Source organism: Camelus ferus, chromosome 15 (assembly GCF_009834535.1).
Source record: "Camelus ferus isolate YT-003-E chromosome 15, BCGSAC_Cfer_1.0, whole genome shotgun sequence".
NCBI classification, from domain to species: Eukaryota; Metazoa; Chordata; class Mammalia; order Artiodactyla; family Camelidae; genus Camelus; species Camelus ferus.
Window position 1 is genome coordinate 51,884,053 of NC_045710.1, and position 16,448 is coordinate 51,900,500.

The 16,448-nt window shown below is 50.2% G+C and overlaps 1 protein-coding gene across 25 annotated transcripts in view; it reads left to right on the forward strand.

The window, feature by feature from the left end:
* Positions 1-16,448, forward strand: part of DYSF (dysferlin) — a 201,759-nt gene that overhangs the window by 59,824 nt on the left and 125,487 nt on the right. For all 25 annotated transcript variants that reach the window (XM_032497799.1, XM_032497803.1, XM_032497805.1 and 22 more), the window contains 4 exons: positions 3,018-3,144; positions 5,387-5,490; positions 13,887-13,955; positions 14,033-14,076. In XM_032497799.1, coding sequence (XP_032353690.1) covers positions 3,018-3,144; positions 5,387-5,490; positions 13,887-13,955; positions 14,033-14,076 — 344 coding nt within the window. The remainder of the gene's footprint in view (positions 1-3,017; positions 3,145-5,386; positions 5,491-13,886; positions 13,956-14,032; positions 14,077-16,448) is intronic.

Here is a 16,448-nt window from a genome sequence, read left to right on the forward strand (position 1 = left end):
GTTGACTCTTAATCCCATTCTCCACGGAGGCTGCTTCCAAACATTGCTGTCTTTCCTAAACCCCAGCCTCACCCTCCTTAGAGAGGCAGGGCTGCAATGGTGCGGACCTCTGAGCTCCTGAAGCTCTCTGGTCCTCAGCCTGTTTCCCATCTTCCTGGTCTTCCCTCCCTTCCTCACTCCCCACCCCCTTAGCCCAGGCTCCCCTCCTGGCGTCTTGTTCAGCCTGCCCTTCCCGTCTCTTCTCTCTCCCCCTCCCCTGGCTCCTGCCCTCAGATCTGTACCCGGCTCCAGATTTCTCAGTCTCACAACACCCTGCCTTCACCATTTCTCCCCATCCCTCCCCTCCAAGCTGCTTTCACCTTCCCTCTAGCATCACCAACTTCTTGAAGGAGTTCCTGGTGTCCCTTTTCTCCGGTCCTTTAGCAGCTGCTCCCCTCTTCACCTCTTCAGTACGATTCTGCTGCTTCCTTCCCTGAAACCACTGCTTCAGGGTCACCCATTGCCAAATCCCAGAGCTCTTCTCTCATTAGTCCGCTCTGCTGCGCCACAGCGTTCGATTCCAGAGCCCGTGTCTTATCTGAAACTCTCTCCTCCTTTAGCATTTGAGACTGTCATTCTTTTCCTTTTTTTTTTTTTTGTATATGGCTCCTTCAGATTCAGTGGCTCAATAAAATTCTGCTGCATGCCCCTTTGCTGTGTCTTCGACCCTCACTGTGGAGTTAGCCCATCTCTGTTGACCTGAGGCTCCTGAATTGCTCATCTCCAGCCTGATCTTCAGAGCTCCAGACACTCAGTTTCAGTCGCCTTGTAACAAAGCACATCAGCATGTCCCTTAGGTCCCTCTAACTCGACACAGGGAAACCCGGTATCCTTGGCTGCCCGCTCCCCACACCTGTTCCCCATCCTATGTGAGGTGACATCCTGGGAAAGGGCACTTGTCATCCACTTAGTCCCCCAGGCCAGCAGCCTGAGCATCATTCTTCATGCCTCAGCCCCGCATGCACACAGTTGGCCAGTCTTGTTGGCATGACAGTCTCAGTGCATGCTTCTCCTCTTTCCCAAGACCAGGGTCCAAGGTCAGGCTCCCATCATATCTTACTTGGGCCTCTGTGTGAATGAAGATGTAGGACCAGCTGCTGTCACTCCACTTATCCCCACGTTACCGCCAAAAATCACCTCCTTTAAACCCAGGTTCAATCATGTAAGTCTCCGTCTCTTAAAAAATTGCCAGTGACCCACCCCATCTCCCAGCTGCTTTCAGGGTGAAATCCGAAATTCTTAGCGTGAGTCAATGCCCACGAAAATCTGGCCTCAGACTGATTTTGCGGTGCCACTTGCTGGTATGTACCTCCACGGACTCCAGGCAGCGTGCCCCTTTCCAGAAGGCACTTCATCCTCCTCCCTGCCTTTTCAGCTGTGCAATGCCTGCTCTGTCTTTGCCCACCAAAAGCCGATGTGGTCTTCAAGACCCAGTTCAGGTGCTGCTTCCTCCACGAAGTCCACTTTGTTCTCCAGGGGAATTTATTGGTCTTTCCTTTTGGTCACCAGGTACCCCAGGTTTTGTTGGTTTAGTTAGTTTACGTGTCTATCTCTGTCACTAAGACTCAGTTTCTTGGGGTCAGGGACACTATAATACATATGAACTCTTTTATTGCCCCTCTTGCCTAGTATAGATCTGGTACACAGTAGGCGCTTGATCAGTGCTTGTTGTCTAAGGGAATGAACAGTGTTACGGATGACTGAGAGCAGAGATGATCATCTTCTTCAGACTTGAGCTCAAGAGAAAAACGTAGAACGAATAGTTCCCTCATGGGTGCTTGTGTGATGTAAGGCGTTCTGGGTGGAGAATTTCGCTGCAAAGATTCCAAAGCAAGTTTCTGAGTGTGGACTGAGTGGGGCTAGGCCAGGCAGCTTTCAGGGAGTGGGCTTCTGGGCGTGGCCTGACGCCCTCTCTCCCCTACCCCTCTGCCACCCACTTGCCAAAGTGCCACACCTGGATCTCTTGTTCCTCAAGCTGCCATGTGAGCCGTCAGTCTGCGTGAGTTGCTTCCCCTGCCTGGAGCCCTTGGTCCAGGTCTCTGAGCTGGGAGACGCCCAACACTGTTCCCTCCCTCCTCTCAATATAGTTACAAGCCCCCCTGCTCTGTTTTCTCGAAACTCACTGGTTCTGCATCCAGCCTGTGTTAACCCTCGTCCAGAAATCATCTGTGAAGTGGGGGATTCTAGGGCCTGGCACCCACAGCATAATCTGTGGACCAGCAGCATGGGTGTCGCCTGGGCACTTGTTGGAATGTGAGTCGTGGGCTCCGCCCCAGACCCACTGAACCAGCGCCTGCATTTTAGTTGACAAGTACAGCAGTGGTCTGTATGACACTGATTCTCCAGTTTCTAACGTTCAGTCGAGTTTGACACCCACTGCTCACAGGGGTTGCTCTGAGGATGAAGTGAGACTCTGTATAAAATCAATAAACATTATTTTTCTGATTACTGTCCTAATCATGATGCTCAGCATATGTTATTACATTCATTTGCTTAACATATCTGCTTTCCCTGGGACATGGTGAGCACCATGGGGGCAGGACCTCTGTCCACCTTGTTCACTGCTGCATCCCACATCCCACGGCTCCGTGCTGACCCTTAGTCACTGGGTAAATAGTTTTCAGATGAATGAACAGACATTATAGAAGACAGTGGCCAGCATAGGCCTCTGTCACTATATTTGATGGGTGGAGTGGGATGGAGACCAAGGTTCTTGAGTGCCTGCCGTTGCGATGCGCATTTACACATTACTGAAGTCGATCCTCCCACAGCCCATGAGGTCAGTGTCATTGTCTCCACTGTTCAGACGAGGAAGCAGGGTCTCAGGGTAAGGAACCTGCTGGAGAGGACAAGCTAGGAGGTGGCAGGGCGAGATCTGCTTTCAAGATGCACCCTTTATGTGAGTTGGTTGAGAGAAAAGGAAGGGAACACATGGTTCTCAAGAGCACCTTAAGGAATCCCATTTGCTTGTGTTGTAGCTGGAGAGAAAAGACCCCTCTGAAGACAAGGAGGACATCGAAGGCAACCTGCTCAGGCCGACCGGTGTGGCGCTGCGCGGAGCGCACTTCTGCCTGAAGGTCTTCAGGGCCGAAGACTTACCGCAGAGTGAGTCTGGTGCCCTCGCTGGGTCAGAGGCCAGCAACTGTGAGGGTGGACCCTGGGCTGGGCCGCCTCAGCATCCTGGGGGGAGGAGACGGAGGGGCTGGCCCTCTGCCCACTCCCTGCCTCCCCTTGGCCTGGCTTCTGCACCCGAGGGTCTACCAGATCCCTGCCCCTAGCTCTTCCTCCGCTCTGCCATCTGGGGAGGGTGTGAGGCCTCAGACCCTGTCTAGTTTCCCCAAGGGTTTTTACGGTTCTTAACAACAGAAAAGCAGTCAGAATTAATGAAAAGTAATATCAAGGCTGCTGGAGTCCCAGAGATGCAAGAAATCTTGAGAGTAACAGCTGCCCCCGGGGCTCCATCCCGGCCTCCCCTAGGCCCGGTCTGGTGGTTTAGCCACTCCATGGACCCATTTTCCCGGTTCTCACTGGGGAGCCAGCACCATTTTGATTCTGTTCTGTGCTCACCTAACGGCTAGATCGCATTGATTTTCTTTCCCTTGTTGAGGAAGCCCCAGCCTGCATGTTGGCAGACCCTGGGCTGGGGAAGCAGTTGCTGACATGTTGGAAGGGCCCAGCGTCTCCACGGATGGTAAAGTGTCCAGTTCACCTGGGACTGTCCTGGTTTTAGCACCGAAATCTCACATTTCCAGAAATCCCTCATTCCCTGGCAAATTGGGATAGCAGATCACCCTAGCTGTGGTCATGTCTTCATCATCCCAGGAAGACCACTGTGGCCACTGCCTTGTTTCCTACAGTGACTAGCCCAGTGCTAGCCCTACCCTGTGTGCTCCATCAATGCTGGGGGAATTACGCTGAATATTCTAGAGCCATGGGTGTCAACCCAAGCTGCACATTAGAATCATCCTGGGAGCTTTAAGGAAGTAGATGCCTGGGCCCTTCCTCCAGTGCTTCATATTGGCTTGGTTTGGATTGGGGCTTACACATTGATAGTTTAAAAAGGCTCCCAGGTGGTTCTCTGGCTGCCATCTATGAGCCACTATTTGGGAGCACATCTTAGCATAATTAAGGCAGTTGCTGTCCATAGTAGAGTCACTGAAAACGAATAGTCCGGGACTATTTGGGTCCCTGTTTACAAGTTTTGCATGAATCTAATTGTTTAAGGATTTCCGCTTTGACTATCTGAGCCATATAAATGGGCTCCTTCTGTACAAGCTTAATTGAACCAAAATCCTGGGGAGAGCCCTTAGATAAGTAATGGGTTTTAGATGGGCATTAAAATACAGGCTTAAGAACATTCTGCATTTGTCTCTTGAAACTATGCAGAAGGGAGGCTGGTGAGCTTCCAAAGAGGGCTGGGGAAATAGAAATGAAATGTTTGCTTTGAATTCTCTGCAATGTTCTTTCAATATAAATGCAACAAAAATAGGTGGGTAAATAGAACAGAAATATTCGCTAATTGTTATCTGTTGTATTCATGTAGACATTGGCTAGTATATAATCTTTACCCGTCCCCTCCTCTCCCTCTCATTCATATGCATATGTGCATTTATATATAACATAGACACGCATACATGCACGCACACATCTAGCAATCATATGTAAATACACACGGAAATAATATGGCTAATTCAGTAAAATACTGGTTTGGAGCAGCCTAGATTACATATTCTTTTTTTTTTAAACACTATTTTTTTGAAGTTTTCTTTTGGGAGGAAGTAATTAGGTTTAATTTTATTTAATTATTATTTTTTAATGGAGGTATTGAGGATTGAACCCAGGACCTCATGCATGCTAAGAATGTGCTCTACCACTTTGAACTATACCCTCCCCCTACTTTTTTTTTTTTTTTAACAGAATTGACTCATTGATTAACCTCAGGAAAATTGCTGTGCTAACGGATATAAAGGAAAATGTCCAACAGGCACCAATAATGGGATATTATTATAACAACTTCCAGTCTTTTTCTGGACTTGTTTACTGCCCTTAGCAGTGTAGATTTCTAATCAGTCAATCAAGCGGACCTGTTCTGAAAGTCTTTGAGAGCCAGGTAGGGGCGAGGGTGGGGGGCAGCGAACCAGCTGCTTGGAGCTGAGCAGGGAAGCAGAGCAGTGCCCTCAGGAGCTGCTATTCTGCGATGCTCCTCCCTCCAGGAAGCCCTGGGCTGAGGGGACCATGGCATCTCTCACAGGGAGTCTCGGGCCTGCTGGGAGGCAGACTGGTAGGAAGTGGGGGTTTTGAAGGTGGGGGAGCAGGCAGACCATGATCAGCATGTCCTTCTCCTCAGTGGATGATGCCGTGATGGACAACGTGAAGCAGATCTTTGGGTTTGAGAGTAACAAGAAGAACTTGGTGGATCCCTTCATGGAAGTCAGCTTTGCAGGGAAAATGGTAAGGAGCAAGGAAACAAGAGAATTCCCGTGGGAGGATGACGACTGGGCATCCCTGTGGACGGGTGCTGGGTGGGGTGCAGGACAGAGTGAGGCACACACAGTACCCCCCCCCGCCACGAAGGGGGGCTGGTGGTGGGACACAGGGCGAGATGCGCTTGCCCAGCTCTCAGGGGCTGCCATGCACATGCACGTGGACAGGTCTGCCTGGGCGTGTGAGACAGACACACAGGTGTGGATGGACACGGAGAGGACATCTGGCCAGTGGATAGATGGAGGAATATTTTGGGGGAAATTAAGCAATAGTAAGGAAACGAGATGTGAAGTCAGAGAGCTAGGTAAACTTTAAAAAATATGCCATAAAAACATAATGATTATTTTTAAAAAGCTGTGGCAGGAGTTGGGCAGAGAAAGGCCACTCTGGTGGGGGCCCTGGGGATCAGGTATCTCTCTTCCTTGCAGCCCGCCTTCCTGCCCAGAGGCAGGGCTGTTGCTCCAGGCCCTCTTGATTTCTGCCTGGGTGCCTCCCTCCATCCTACCTTAGGGATGGCTTTGCCTCCCACCGCCCCCACATCTCAGGCTCTCCGCCTCAGGCTCTCCTAGGCTTCAGTGTCTCCTCTCCACAGAGGAATCCACAGCTCTAACTCTGAACCCCGACCCCAGCCCCAGAGCTCCCTATACACATCTCTCTGTCCTGCCCCTGGAGCTCTTTAAAGGTGTCATCTTCTACCCCAGCCCGGCCCCTTTTCCAGAAGCCTCTATCCTAACCAAGTACCACCATCAAAGGCAGAAAATGTGGGCCTGCCTTGATTCTTCCTTCTTCTTTGACTTCCTTGCATCAAATACGCCACCACTAGTTCTTGCCTTCAGAGGTCCCGAGGCCCTTTCCTCTTAGTCCCCCGAGCCACTGTCATCTCTCCCCAGGGCCACACTACAGCCTTGCGTCTGTTCTCTTGTCCAGGTTCTCCCCATAGAAAGCTACCAGCATATTTAGTGTAAAACACAGCACTATTTATATAATGAAGTTCAAATCTCATCACCTGACCGACGAGTTCTCGCTCAGCTTAACTTTCTCGCCTCATCTCTACGGCCTGTTAGCCTGTTCAGTCTTTGCGCGAATGCGGAGAATCGCGCCCCCTACCGGGCCAACGAGGCTTTGCAGCCCTCTGGGAGCGCGGAATTGAGCGGGTTTCAGCCCTACTGGCTCCCCTTGGCCGGGTGGTTGTGAGGATGCAAACTGCACAGCCCGCTGGGTGCCCGTGCGTGCTCTCATTTGCCCTGGGCACTCCGGCGTCCTTCCTGCCCCTCTCCCCCAGCCCCCCAAAGTGTGTTGCATTGTTCAAAGTCCAGCCTCTGTGACCCCCAAAGGCGTGTGTACTAGTTCTTTCCTCCCGGCTCCACGCGGCCGTAGGCTTGGCCCTCTTTTAGCCCGTTTTCCATCGCATGCCAGCATCTGTTCCTTCGACTTTCTGGGAAATAACCCGATCTCCTTTTCTCCGTCACCTCAAAGCAGAGACAGTGGTGAAAATACTGGAAATGGGGGAGAATGACGTACCGGGCGGCCGCAGCCTCTGCCCCGACTGCCGGAATCCCGCGGAGGCGCCTCTGGGCTTCGTGCAGACCTCCGGGGGCCGGCAGGGCGGGGTCCGCGCCCTCCCAGGGCCCGGCGGCCTGGCCGGGAGGTCCGCTAGCCCCGGCGCCAGGCTCCGGCGAGTTGAGTCGGATGACTTGGGTGTTAACAGGAGTATTGGAAATGGGCAGAGGAGAAGGGCTGAGAAGCGAGCCGGGTGGACGGAGGGTGCGCGCCCTGCAGCCGGCTCCCGCTTTGTTCTGGAGGCAGAGGCAAGGAGGGAGAGAGGCCAAGGGCGGTACAGGGCCACTGGGGAGGCGTTTAAAAGCTTAACAACAACCGCTTAAAGCCAAGGGTGGTGATGGAGGTGGTGTGTGCTCCCGTACACACAGAGCTTTGCAGGTTTCCTTTTCACTTAATCTTTACTTAAAGTCATTTTGGAAAGAAGCCGAGTCGGCCTGCCCATCCCACCGACATAGGGACCCCTGCGGTAGGTGGGGAGCCTTCGTGCCAGGGGTTTCGTGCCTGAGACTCGGGTGTGATTTCAAGAACTGAGAAAGGCCTTGGATAAGTTCATTTCCTCAGCCTGCTACCTGATGTCCACGCCTCCCCCCACCCCGGCCAGTGTCTTTCTTTTCTTTCTTCTTTTATTGTTATTTTTTGTTTTTTAAATTCTTTTTTCTTTTTCTTCTTTTATTATTGATGCACGTATTCATTAAGGAATTTAGAAAAATACTGGAAAAAGTAAATGAAATTACCCAGAAGTCATCATACAAAGTTTATATTTGGTGCCTATCTTTCTAGTTTTAATTTTAATTTCTTACTATGGATTGATATTAGACACTTTATTGAAGCACTTTACTTTCAGTATTTTAAAACATAAAGAAAAGTTAAAAGAATGGGTCAATGAACACTCACCCACTGGCATGGGGTGAAACAATTGTATTTTTTTAAACTTTTTTTTTATTGAGTTATAGTCATTTTACAATGTTGTGTCAAATTCCAGTGTAGAGCACAATTTTTCAGTTATACACGAACATACATATATTCATTGTCACATTTTTTTCGCTGTGAGCTACCGTAAGATCTTGTATATATTTCCCTGTGCTATACAGTATAATCTTGTTTATCTGTTCTACATTTTGAGATCCCAGTCTATCCCTTCCCACCCAATTGTGTTTTGCTGCATTTGCTTTCTCTGTCTCTCTCTGGCTGCTTTTTCTTTTCTCCGTGACTGAATCATTTGAAACCTGGTTACAAACTTTGCCCCTAAAGTCTTCAGCATGCATCTCCTGAGAAAAAGAAAATTCTTTGTAACCACAAAAAATCATCACACCTGGAAAATTAACAATTATTTCCTACTATTGTCTGATACTGGCTTATATAAATGTTCTCTGATTGGCCCCAAAATGTCTTAGAGCTGGTTTAATTTTGTTCTAAGACCCAAATGGAATTTATGCTCCGCATTCGTTTCCTCTGTAACAGCCTTGTACTCCCTTCGCCCCCTTCCTACTTTTCTCACCCCATGACACTGAATTTTTGAAGCACCCAAGCCGTTTGCCCATGTCCTGGATTTGTCCCATTGTTTCCTCCTGGTGTTGTTTAACTTGTTCTTCTGGCCCCTGTAATTTCCTGCAAACTGGAAGTTAGGCCTCAAAACCAGATTAGATGCAAGTCAAATACTTAGGCAAGAACACATCATAGGTGATGTTTTGTATGTCACCTTGCATCACAACAGGACGTGAAGTCTCAGCTTGTCCCATCATTGGTGACGAATGATTACTTGGTTAAGGTGGTGCCTCCAGATCTCTCTTGTCAAAGCACACGCACCCCTTTGTCCTTTGCAGGCAGTCTGTGGGCGACATCCTAGTGTGTGCAGATATCCTGTTTCCCAGCAGCCTCTCACCTAATGGTCCAGGCAGCTCTTGGCCTCCTTGCCTGAACAAGTCATTCACTTGGGGTTGCAAAGCGGTGATTTCCTCATTATCATTCCTTTTGTCTTTATTAGCTGCTGTTTTCTGTTAAGAAGAGCTTCCCCTCCTCTCTACCTTTTTGAGTGTTAATATGAATCTCAATGCTTTTTATTAATTCGGTGTGTTAAAATCGGTCTTTATTGTGTTGGCTGTGTGAACCGCCGTGACATTGGCCACTGGGAGCGCTTTCGAGCTGGCTTTTCCACCCAAAGCCTAACATAGGCTCTTGATGGAAATGTCTGTGGGAGAGGTAACACGGACTTTAAACTCATTCATACTGAGATATAAGTGCTCACTGTGGGTGTTACCTAAGTGCAGTTCTGGTTTGGGCTTGGGGTCAGGATCTGTTGCCCTGTACCTGGCCTTAGGAAGGACTGGGTCAGGAGAAATGAAAGCAGGAAGGAAGCAGGAAGGTTGGCAGGACAGTCTTGCAAGACCCTTATTCCAAGGACCAGGAACAATCTGACAAATGGGAAACTCGTGTCTCAAGATTGTCCTTATTCCGCACTCCCAACATGGTAGAGCTTTGATGATGGCTCAAACCAAGACCAACCTGCCTTCAAATTCAGTGGATTTCCTTGGAGCTAAGTCTCAGAGCTCTGGGGTCCTAGCTACTCCTGGGTCCTTGCCAGCACCTTGATCTCTCTTGGTCTTCTCCTGTTTTGTGATGCCCTTGGCTGGCCCTGGGAATTTTTCTAGGAAGGTGTAGATATCTGGGAGAGGTGATGGAGGTAGGGGATTTGATCAAGGCGAGGGTCCATATAAAGCCGATTCGTGGCTGGACCCTTGAAAGAAGCTGCACCCTTCATTTTCCCTCTAGAAGGAAAAGGCTTCTGAAGGAGCCAGTTGAGACCCTCCCTCCTCTGGTGGTCCCCAGGTTTCTGTGTCCCCCTCTCTGCTCCCCAGCCGTCTCATCATGGCTTTCCCCCACGATGCTACCCTTACTGTAAGCCTGTCTCATTCTGCCTGTCCCTCTGTCTGTCTCTGGTGTGTCATTTTTCCTTATAACATCCTATTCTGAAGAACCCTGGGGCTTTGTCCTCTGCCCACGCACCTTAGCCTGGTGTTCTTTGCACTTCCTCTTATGGACACTTGGTGGCACTATTATCTAAGGTGTGAACTGGACCTGATTTGGCCAAGCTACTAAGGGGCTAGAAAGGGTGTGTGTGTGTGTGCGCGCGCGCGCGTGTATCACACTTCTTCATGATATGGGAAAAGGCAAGGGGACATACTTGGAGGACAGAATGGGTGACTTTAAAACAGCTTTTCCTCCATGAATAAAACCTATTAATTAAAAAAAAGGTAAAATAATTCAAGCATATTTCTGTGCCCCACGCTGCCGTGGAGATAACCACTGTGAACATTTCCTGCCCCTATGTTTTCCTCTCTGTAGCCCTCACTTCTGTCTGTCACCACCCCCACCCCCAACCTCCCTGCCCCACTGGAAAAAAATGGGATTCAGAATACAGTTGATCTTCATTATTCACAGATTCTGTATTTGCTAATTTGCCTACTTGCTAACATTTATTCATGACCCCGAATCAAACCTCTTGGTGCTTTCGGGATCAGTTGCAGAATCTCGAGAAATTTGATTCCCCCGAGGAGCGTATTGCCAGCTGGGTTGGACCAGTGTGATTTCCCTCTTGTTTCTTATCCCGTTAATGTGTCCTTTTCCTGGTCTATTTAGTGTCATGTTTTTTTCTTGCATTTTGGTGCTTTTTGCTGGTGATTTCAGTGTTTACAGTGGCTCCCAAGCGTGGCGCTGACGTGCCGTCTAGTGTTCCTCTGTGCAAGGAGGCTGTGGCGTGCCTTATGGAGAAACTAGATGTTAGATGAGCTGCGTCCAGGCACGAGTTACAGTGCTGCTGGCTGTGAGTTCCATGTTAGTGACTCCACAACATATAATAAAAAAGATGTCTTGAGATAGAAATATACATAAAGCAAGGTTATTGGTTGGTTGACAGCAATCTTGTGACAGAGGCTCATAGGAATCCAACCTTGTATTTTGCTAAAGAGCACTATTTCAGTATTCATTCCTTGGGTACTTGGTGACTTACAGAACGTGTAACTACCGCCAGTAATGAGAATCCAGTGTATCTGTGTGGTCTGGTCAACTGCTCATACTGTCTAACATGTCCTTCGGTTATTAAATAGTCTTTGCAATCAGCTTATTGTCTGCATAATATTCCATTAGATGAATATAACATAACATTTAACCTATTTTTGGATAATTTTTTTTTTGCAATTTTCCTCTTTTATGAACTACTCTGGGACAAACATCAGCATACAGGAATCTTTTAAAAATATTTTATTTTATTATTTTAATTTTTTTTTAAATGGAGGTACTAAGGGTTGAACCCAGGACCTTGTGCGTGCTAGGCATACGCTCGACCACTGAGCTATACCCTCCCCCACAGTGTACCGGCATTTTTATCCACACTCCACTTTTCCATAGGGAAGTTTCTAGAACTGGGTCAGAGGGCATGCTTATTTTTAAGTATTTGTTACAGGTGGCCAAAGAGCCCTCCAGAAAGGTTGTGCCAAATATACTCCATTAGGAAGGGAAGGAGGGTAAAAACTAAAAAGGCTCAGAGAGGAGGCAGAGGGGGAGGGAGTTGGTGCGACTCCCCAGGACTGGGGCTGAGGGAGTTGGGGGCAACCTGTGCATTCTCATTCCAAGGAGCGGACATGTGATGTTGGCAGGATCTCCTTAGCTGTGTCTGATCAAAGAGTCTTTGGCAGGGGGTGGGGTGGTGGGGTGGAGGGAGGGTACAGCTCAGTGGTAGAGCGCATGCTTAGCATGCATGAGGTCCTGGGTTCAATCCCCAGTACCTCCATTAAAATAAATAAATAAATCTAATTACCCCCCCCCAAAGAATTTTAAAAAGTCTTTTCTCTCCTTTTCTTTTGTATTTTAAACTTTTGTTCATCTAAGTTTTGAATTAGGTAGGACATTGGTTATGCATGCCTTGTACATTGATCTATCCACCATCCTGAATCTCTCATGAAGACTCTCCCTCTCGCTCTGTGCCCATCCAGCAGGCCACCGCTCATCTCCTCGCTTGCAAGGGGAACCTTGCTGGTGGTTTCTTTTGCATCACCCTGGCTTCATTATGCATATGCTGCACATCTGATCATAAATTCTTACCTTTTACCCTTTTAATACAAACAGTTGCACATTATACTCACTGCTCTGCCCCTTGCTTTTTTTTTTTTCATGTAATATAACTTGGGAATTGTTTCATATCGTAGAGCAGTCCTCATTCTTCTAGATCTGCGTATTGCTCTGGCCTGTGGGTGGACCATAATTTATGTAACCCGTCCTCTATTGCTGGACACGTGGGGCTGTTCCACATCCTCCCTAGTCCAAGCCATGCTACAGTGAATAACCTTGCACATGTGTTATTCTGCACGTGTGCAAGTCTTTCTGTGGGATCACGTCTGGAGGTAGGAACTGGCAGGTCACAGGGTATTTGCATTTGTAATTTTGAAGGATGGTGGCCAGTTGCCCTTGGGAGGAGTCGAGCTGTCCTGTTCTCCCACCAGCAAAATCTAAGTGCGCACTTTCCCTGCAGCCTTGCCGAAAGAGGACTGTCAGGCTTCAGAGAATTTTATGACTGATAGATGAGAAATGGTATCTCATTTGTTTGTTTGTGTTTCTTCTATTATGAGGGAAGTTGGGCGTCTTTCTGTGTGCTTTAAGCCTTTTGTGTGCCCGTTCCTGGGAAGTGTGTGTCCCACTCTGCCCGTGGTTCCATCCGATTGTCGGTCTCTCTTCTTTCCTTACTCTTGTCTTTGCTCACACGAGGGCCAGATCCTGGCAGCCATCCCTGCCCCCAGACTTTGCCTGGGCTCTTCTCACAGGGAGGAGGGGAGGGTGGGGACAGGGCTGGCACTGGGTGGATCAGGGATGGAGACAAAGTTCTGGCCCCTGGGGAGGCTGCACCCTCATTTGATAGAGGACCCAAAGCCCCCAGTCTAAGCAGGTGCTCCTTGGATGAGATAACGCATGTAAATGCTACGCATAATCAGGGCCCAAAGCAAATACTCTTGAAGAAGGCTGCTCGTTATTCCCGCTTGTAGGACACACACACCTTCCAGGATGTGTATGTCTGGAACAGAGCCTTCCCCTGCTGCCCTGTGCGGGTACAGGATGCCCCGGGCTGGCTAAGGGGTCTGTGCGTCTCTGGGGACTCCAAGGGCGGAATAGAACACATGAGCCACTGGTTTGGTTCCAGTGTCCGGCTCTGCCAGGTTTCTTGTTTGTGGAGATCCTAGTTTTAAGAGCAGGGCTGAGCGGAGGCGGACTGTGGCTTATGAGGTTTGTCTCCTCCTTGGATTTTCCCTTCACTCTCAGATGCTGGTGCACCGCCCCGGCCCCGGCCCTCCAGCTCCCTTTTCCTCTCCCTCTGTCCCCATCTCTAATCCGCTGGGGCTCACCGTCTTCCAAAGGGGCCAGTGCTCTGGGCTGATGGGCAAAGGAGACTGCTTCTGGCTGCAGGACCCCTGGGAAAGCTGGTCTGAACTCAGGGCCCCCATGTTTAGGGTCATTGACCATAATGGGAGGTGGGGGAGGGGAATTTCCAGCCAGAGGTATGACATAAGGGAGAAGGGTTGTGACATTCAAGCCTTCTCTCCCTACACCCCTGCTGGGTCTGACTGACCACTGAGCTTTGTCTCTGAAAAGATGCCCTGTGTCTGAGCCCACTGCACCAGGCTCCACGGCCCAGGGCCTTCCGCCCAGTCCAAAGGGTGGCCAGCATAGCAGAGAAGTATGGCTGGCTGGTATGGTGGTTCTCGAGGGAGCCCAGAGTCCCCTCAAATCTCTATCCACCTGTCCTCCATGTCTTCTAGCTCTGCAGCAAGATCCTGGAGAAGACGGCCAACCCTCAGTGGAACCAGAGCATCACGCTTCCTGCCATGGTGAGTCTTGCCCCGCGGGCCCACCCTGGACTTCTTCTAAAGGACCCCACCCCGACACGTCTCTCTTCCCTCCTCAGTTTCCCTCCATGTGTGAGAAGATGAGGATTCGTGTCATAGACTGGTGAGTTCTGTGCCTTGGAGTCTTCAGAGGGGGCTGTTCTCAGGGTCACTGGGTCCTGTGGTTTCCTTCTGTTCTGTCTGCATGTCGTGGGAGAGTCTGTTTCAGGTGAGGGAGTTTCCTGGGAGAGGCCTGGGAAGGGGAGGGTGTGGTCTGTTCATTGGAAACTTACTCACAGCCTCTCTCCCAGGTAGAATGAGGAGGGCAGCCAGGTGGGCCTGGGACTGCTCCAGAAGCCAGAGATCCCTGAGGCCAGAAGGGGCCAGGAAGGCTTCCTGGAAGAGATGGAGTCTTTGACAAGCCCAGGATGAAAGCATTCTAGTGAGGAGAGGGTCATAAGCAGAAGCAAGGAGGCTGGAAAGAGCAGAGCTTCTGGGGCAATAGGCTGTGAGCCCTGCAAGGGTTGGTAGGATGGAATGGAAGGCCTCCAGGCTGGGGAAGTGGAGCAGGTTACCCGAGCTGGGGATGCCACTGCCGGCTTGCAACAGGGGAGGACAGTAGCCACATGGACATCTTAGAAAATCAGTTGTGTCTAACATTTGCTGAGGGCTTGTGTGTTCCAGGCCCTCCGCCCAATGAGCACTTTGCATGCGTGGTCTCACCTGATGCTCAGCTCGACTCCTGACCTTACAGATGAGGGAGTGGGTTTGAATAGATTGAGTGACCTTTCCGAGGTGACAGCTGGGAAGCAGCTGGGAACCCAAGCTTGCTGTTCCCCCAGCCCACCCATTGCTTACCCACTGGGCTGTGCTGCCCGCTCTGTGATGAGACGCTCTCTCTCACGCCCGGGGGCCGTCAGGGGTCCACACGCGTCATCTCCAGGGCCTTCCATCCACCAGTCTCCCAACAGAGAGTTGTCCTTTCTCTGCCCCCAAAAGGTCTTGGCTGTGCGGTTCCCCGCGTGTTGGCCTTTGGTCTCCCGCCCATGGCACCCCCAGCCAGGAGGATAATGAGAGACTAGGGAAAACCCCCAGGCCACAGAGCCATTAAAGTGTGCGCCAGGTCCCCAGCCCGAAAGAAAACAGCTTGTGAGAATTAGAGGAGAGGAAGGGAGCGTGTGGAGGGCCAGCAGGGAGAGGCCTCTCGGGCCCTGACCACCGGTATGTTCTGTGGGTGGCGGTTTGGGGCGACGTGCTTTGGGGCCACAGAACCATCCTGCACCTCAGCTCGCTGCGTGCGCGCACGTGTGTGGCTGTGTCAAGCGGGGGCGACTGGCTGTGAGTGTGCGTGTCCGTGTCAGCGGGTGCACATGTGCGTGTGTGCAGGGGGGCACAGGGGTCCCCGGCGCTATGGGCTGGCCTCACCCGGGTCCGTGTGAGCCGTGTGGGGCATCAGCATACTGTACAATCCAAACACATGACGGAATCTGGTGGTTGCATCTCTGGTTTAGGTTGAAGTGGCATTTTTATTGTGAGTCTATTTTCAGACTTGCTGTATTTTTCCAAAAGCAACCCCAAGCCCCAAAAACCCAACTCCTGGCCAGAAAGCATTCTGCCGCAGCAAGTTCCTCTCCAGAAAAGCGCTTTCTTCCCAGAAAACTCAGATAAACTTGTGTTATTACCTGAATCCTAGCAATATGATATGGTTCATATGGCCTTTGCTCTGTAACTTAATCGTCCATTCAGTTCTTTAAGAGTTTCTTCTCCATTAAAACACAGAATTCCCAAAATTACCCTCCTACCCCCACCGCCCCCCCAAAACACAAAAGAACAAAAAAACCCCAGCGCAACACAAAACCTTTTTCCTCCCATTCTCTTTCCCCTTTCAGGAGAGTCAGGCAATCCAGAGGTCAGAAATCCTATTCCTCTCCAAGTGCAGGTCTTTTCTAGGCACTGGTCAGGAAGGCACTTTAAAAGTGCCACCCACTCTCAGTTATCTGGTGTTGATAATCTCACTGTAAAATGTTTAAGGGAATTTTAACTTTCCAGTTCCTGGTAACGTCATTCACCGGGAAAAGTGATACAGATCTGTGCTGACACTTCACTCTTCCAAATGTAGCCCCCGCCCTGAGAGAAAACTTTAAAGCTTAATCACTGATCTGGGAAATACGAAGCGGAAGGAATGGAGCAGCAGAGATTGGGTGTCTCCTGGCTGGAAGAGTTAACAGAAAAATAAAATCACTATGCCCAGGCAGGTCTTCCACAGCGGGCCATGTGGGTGTCATCGCCCGAAGCCGGCTGTGGCCGAAGGGCTTCCAGCAGGGAGAGAGGGCCTAGGGGCTCCAACAGGAGGGAGCCTGCTCATGGGGAACCTTCTGGAAGGAGACAGGTCTTGCCCTATCCAGTGTTTCTCAGTCTCGGGCACTGTGACGTTTTTGGACCAGGCAAGTCTTTGCAGCGGGAGACTGTCCTGTGCACTGTAGGATGTTTGACCAC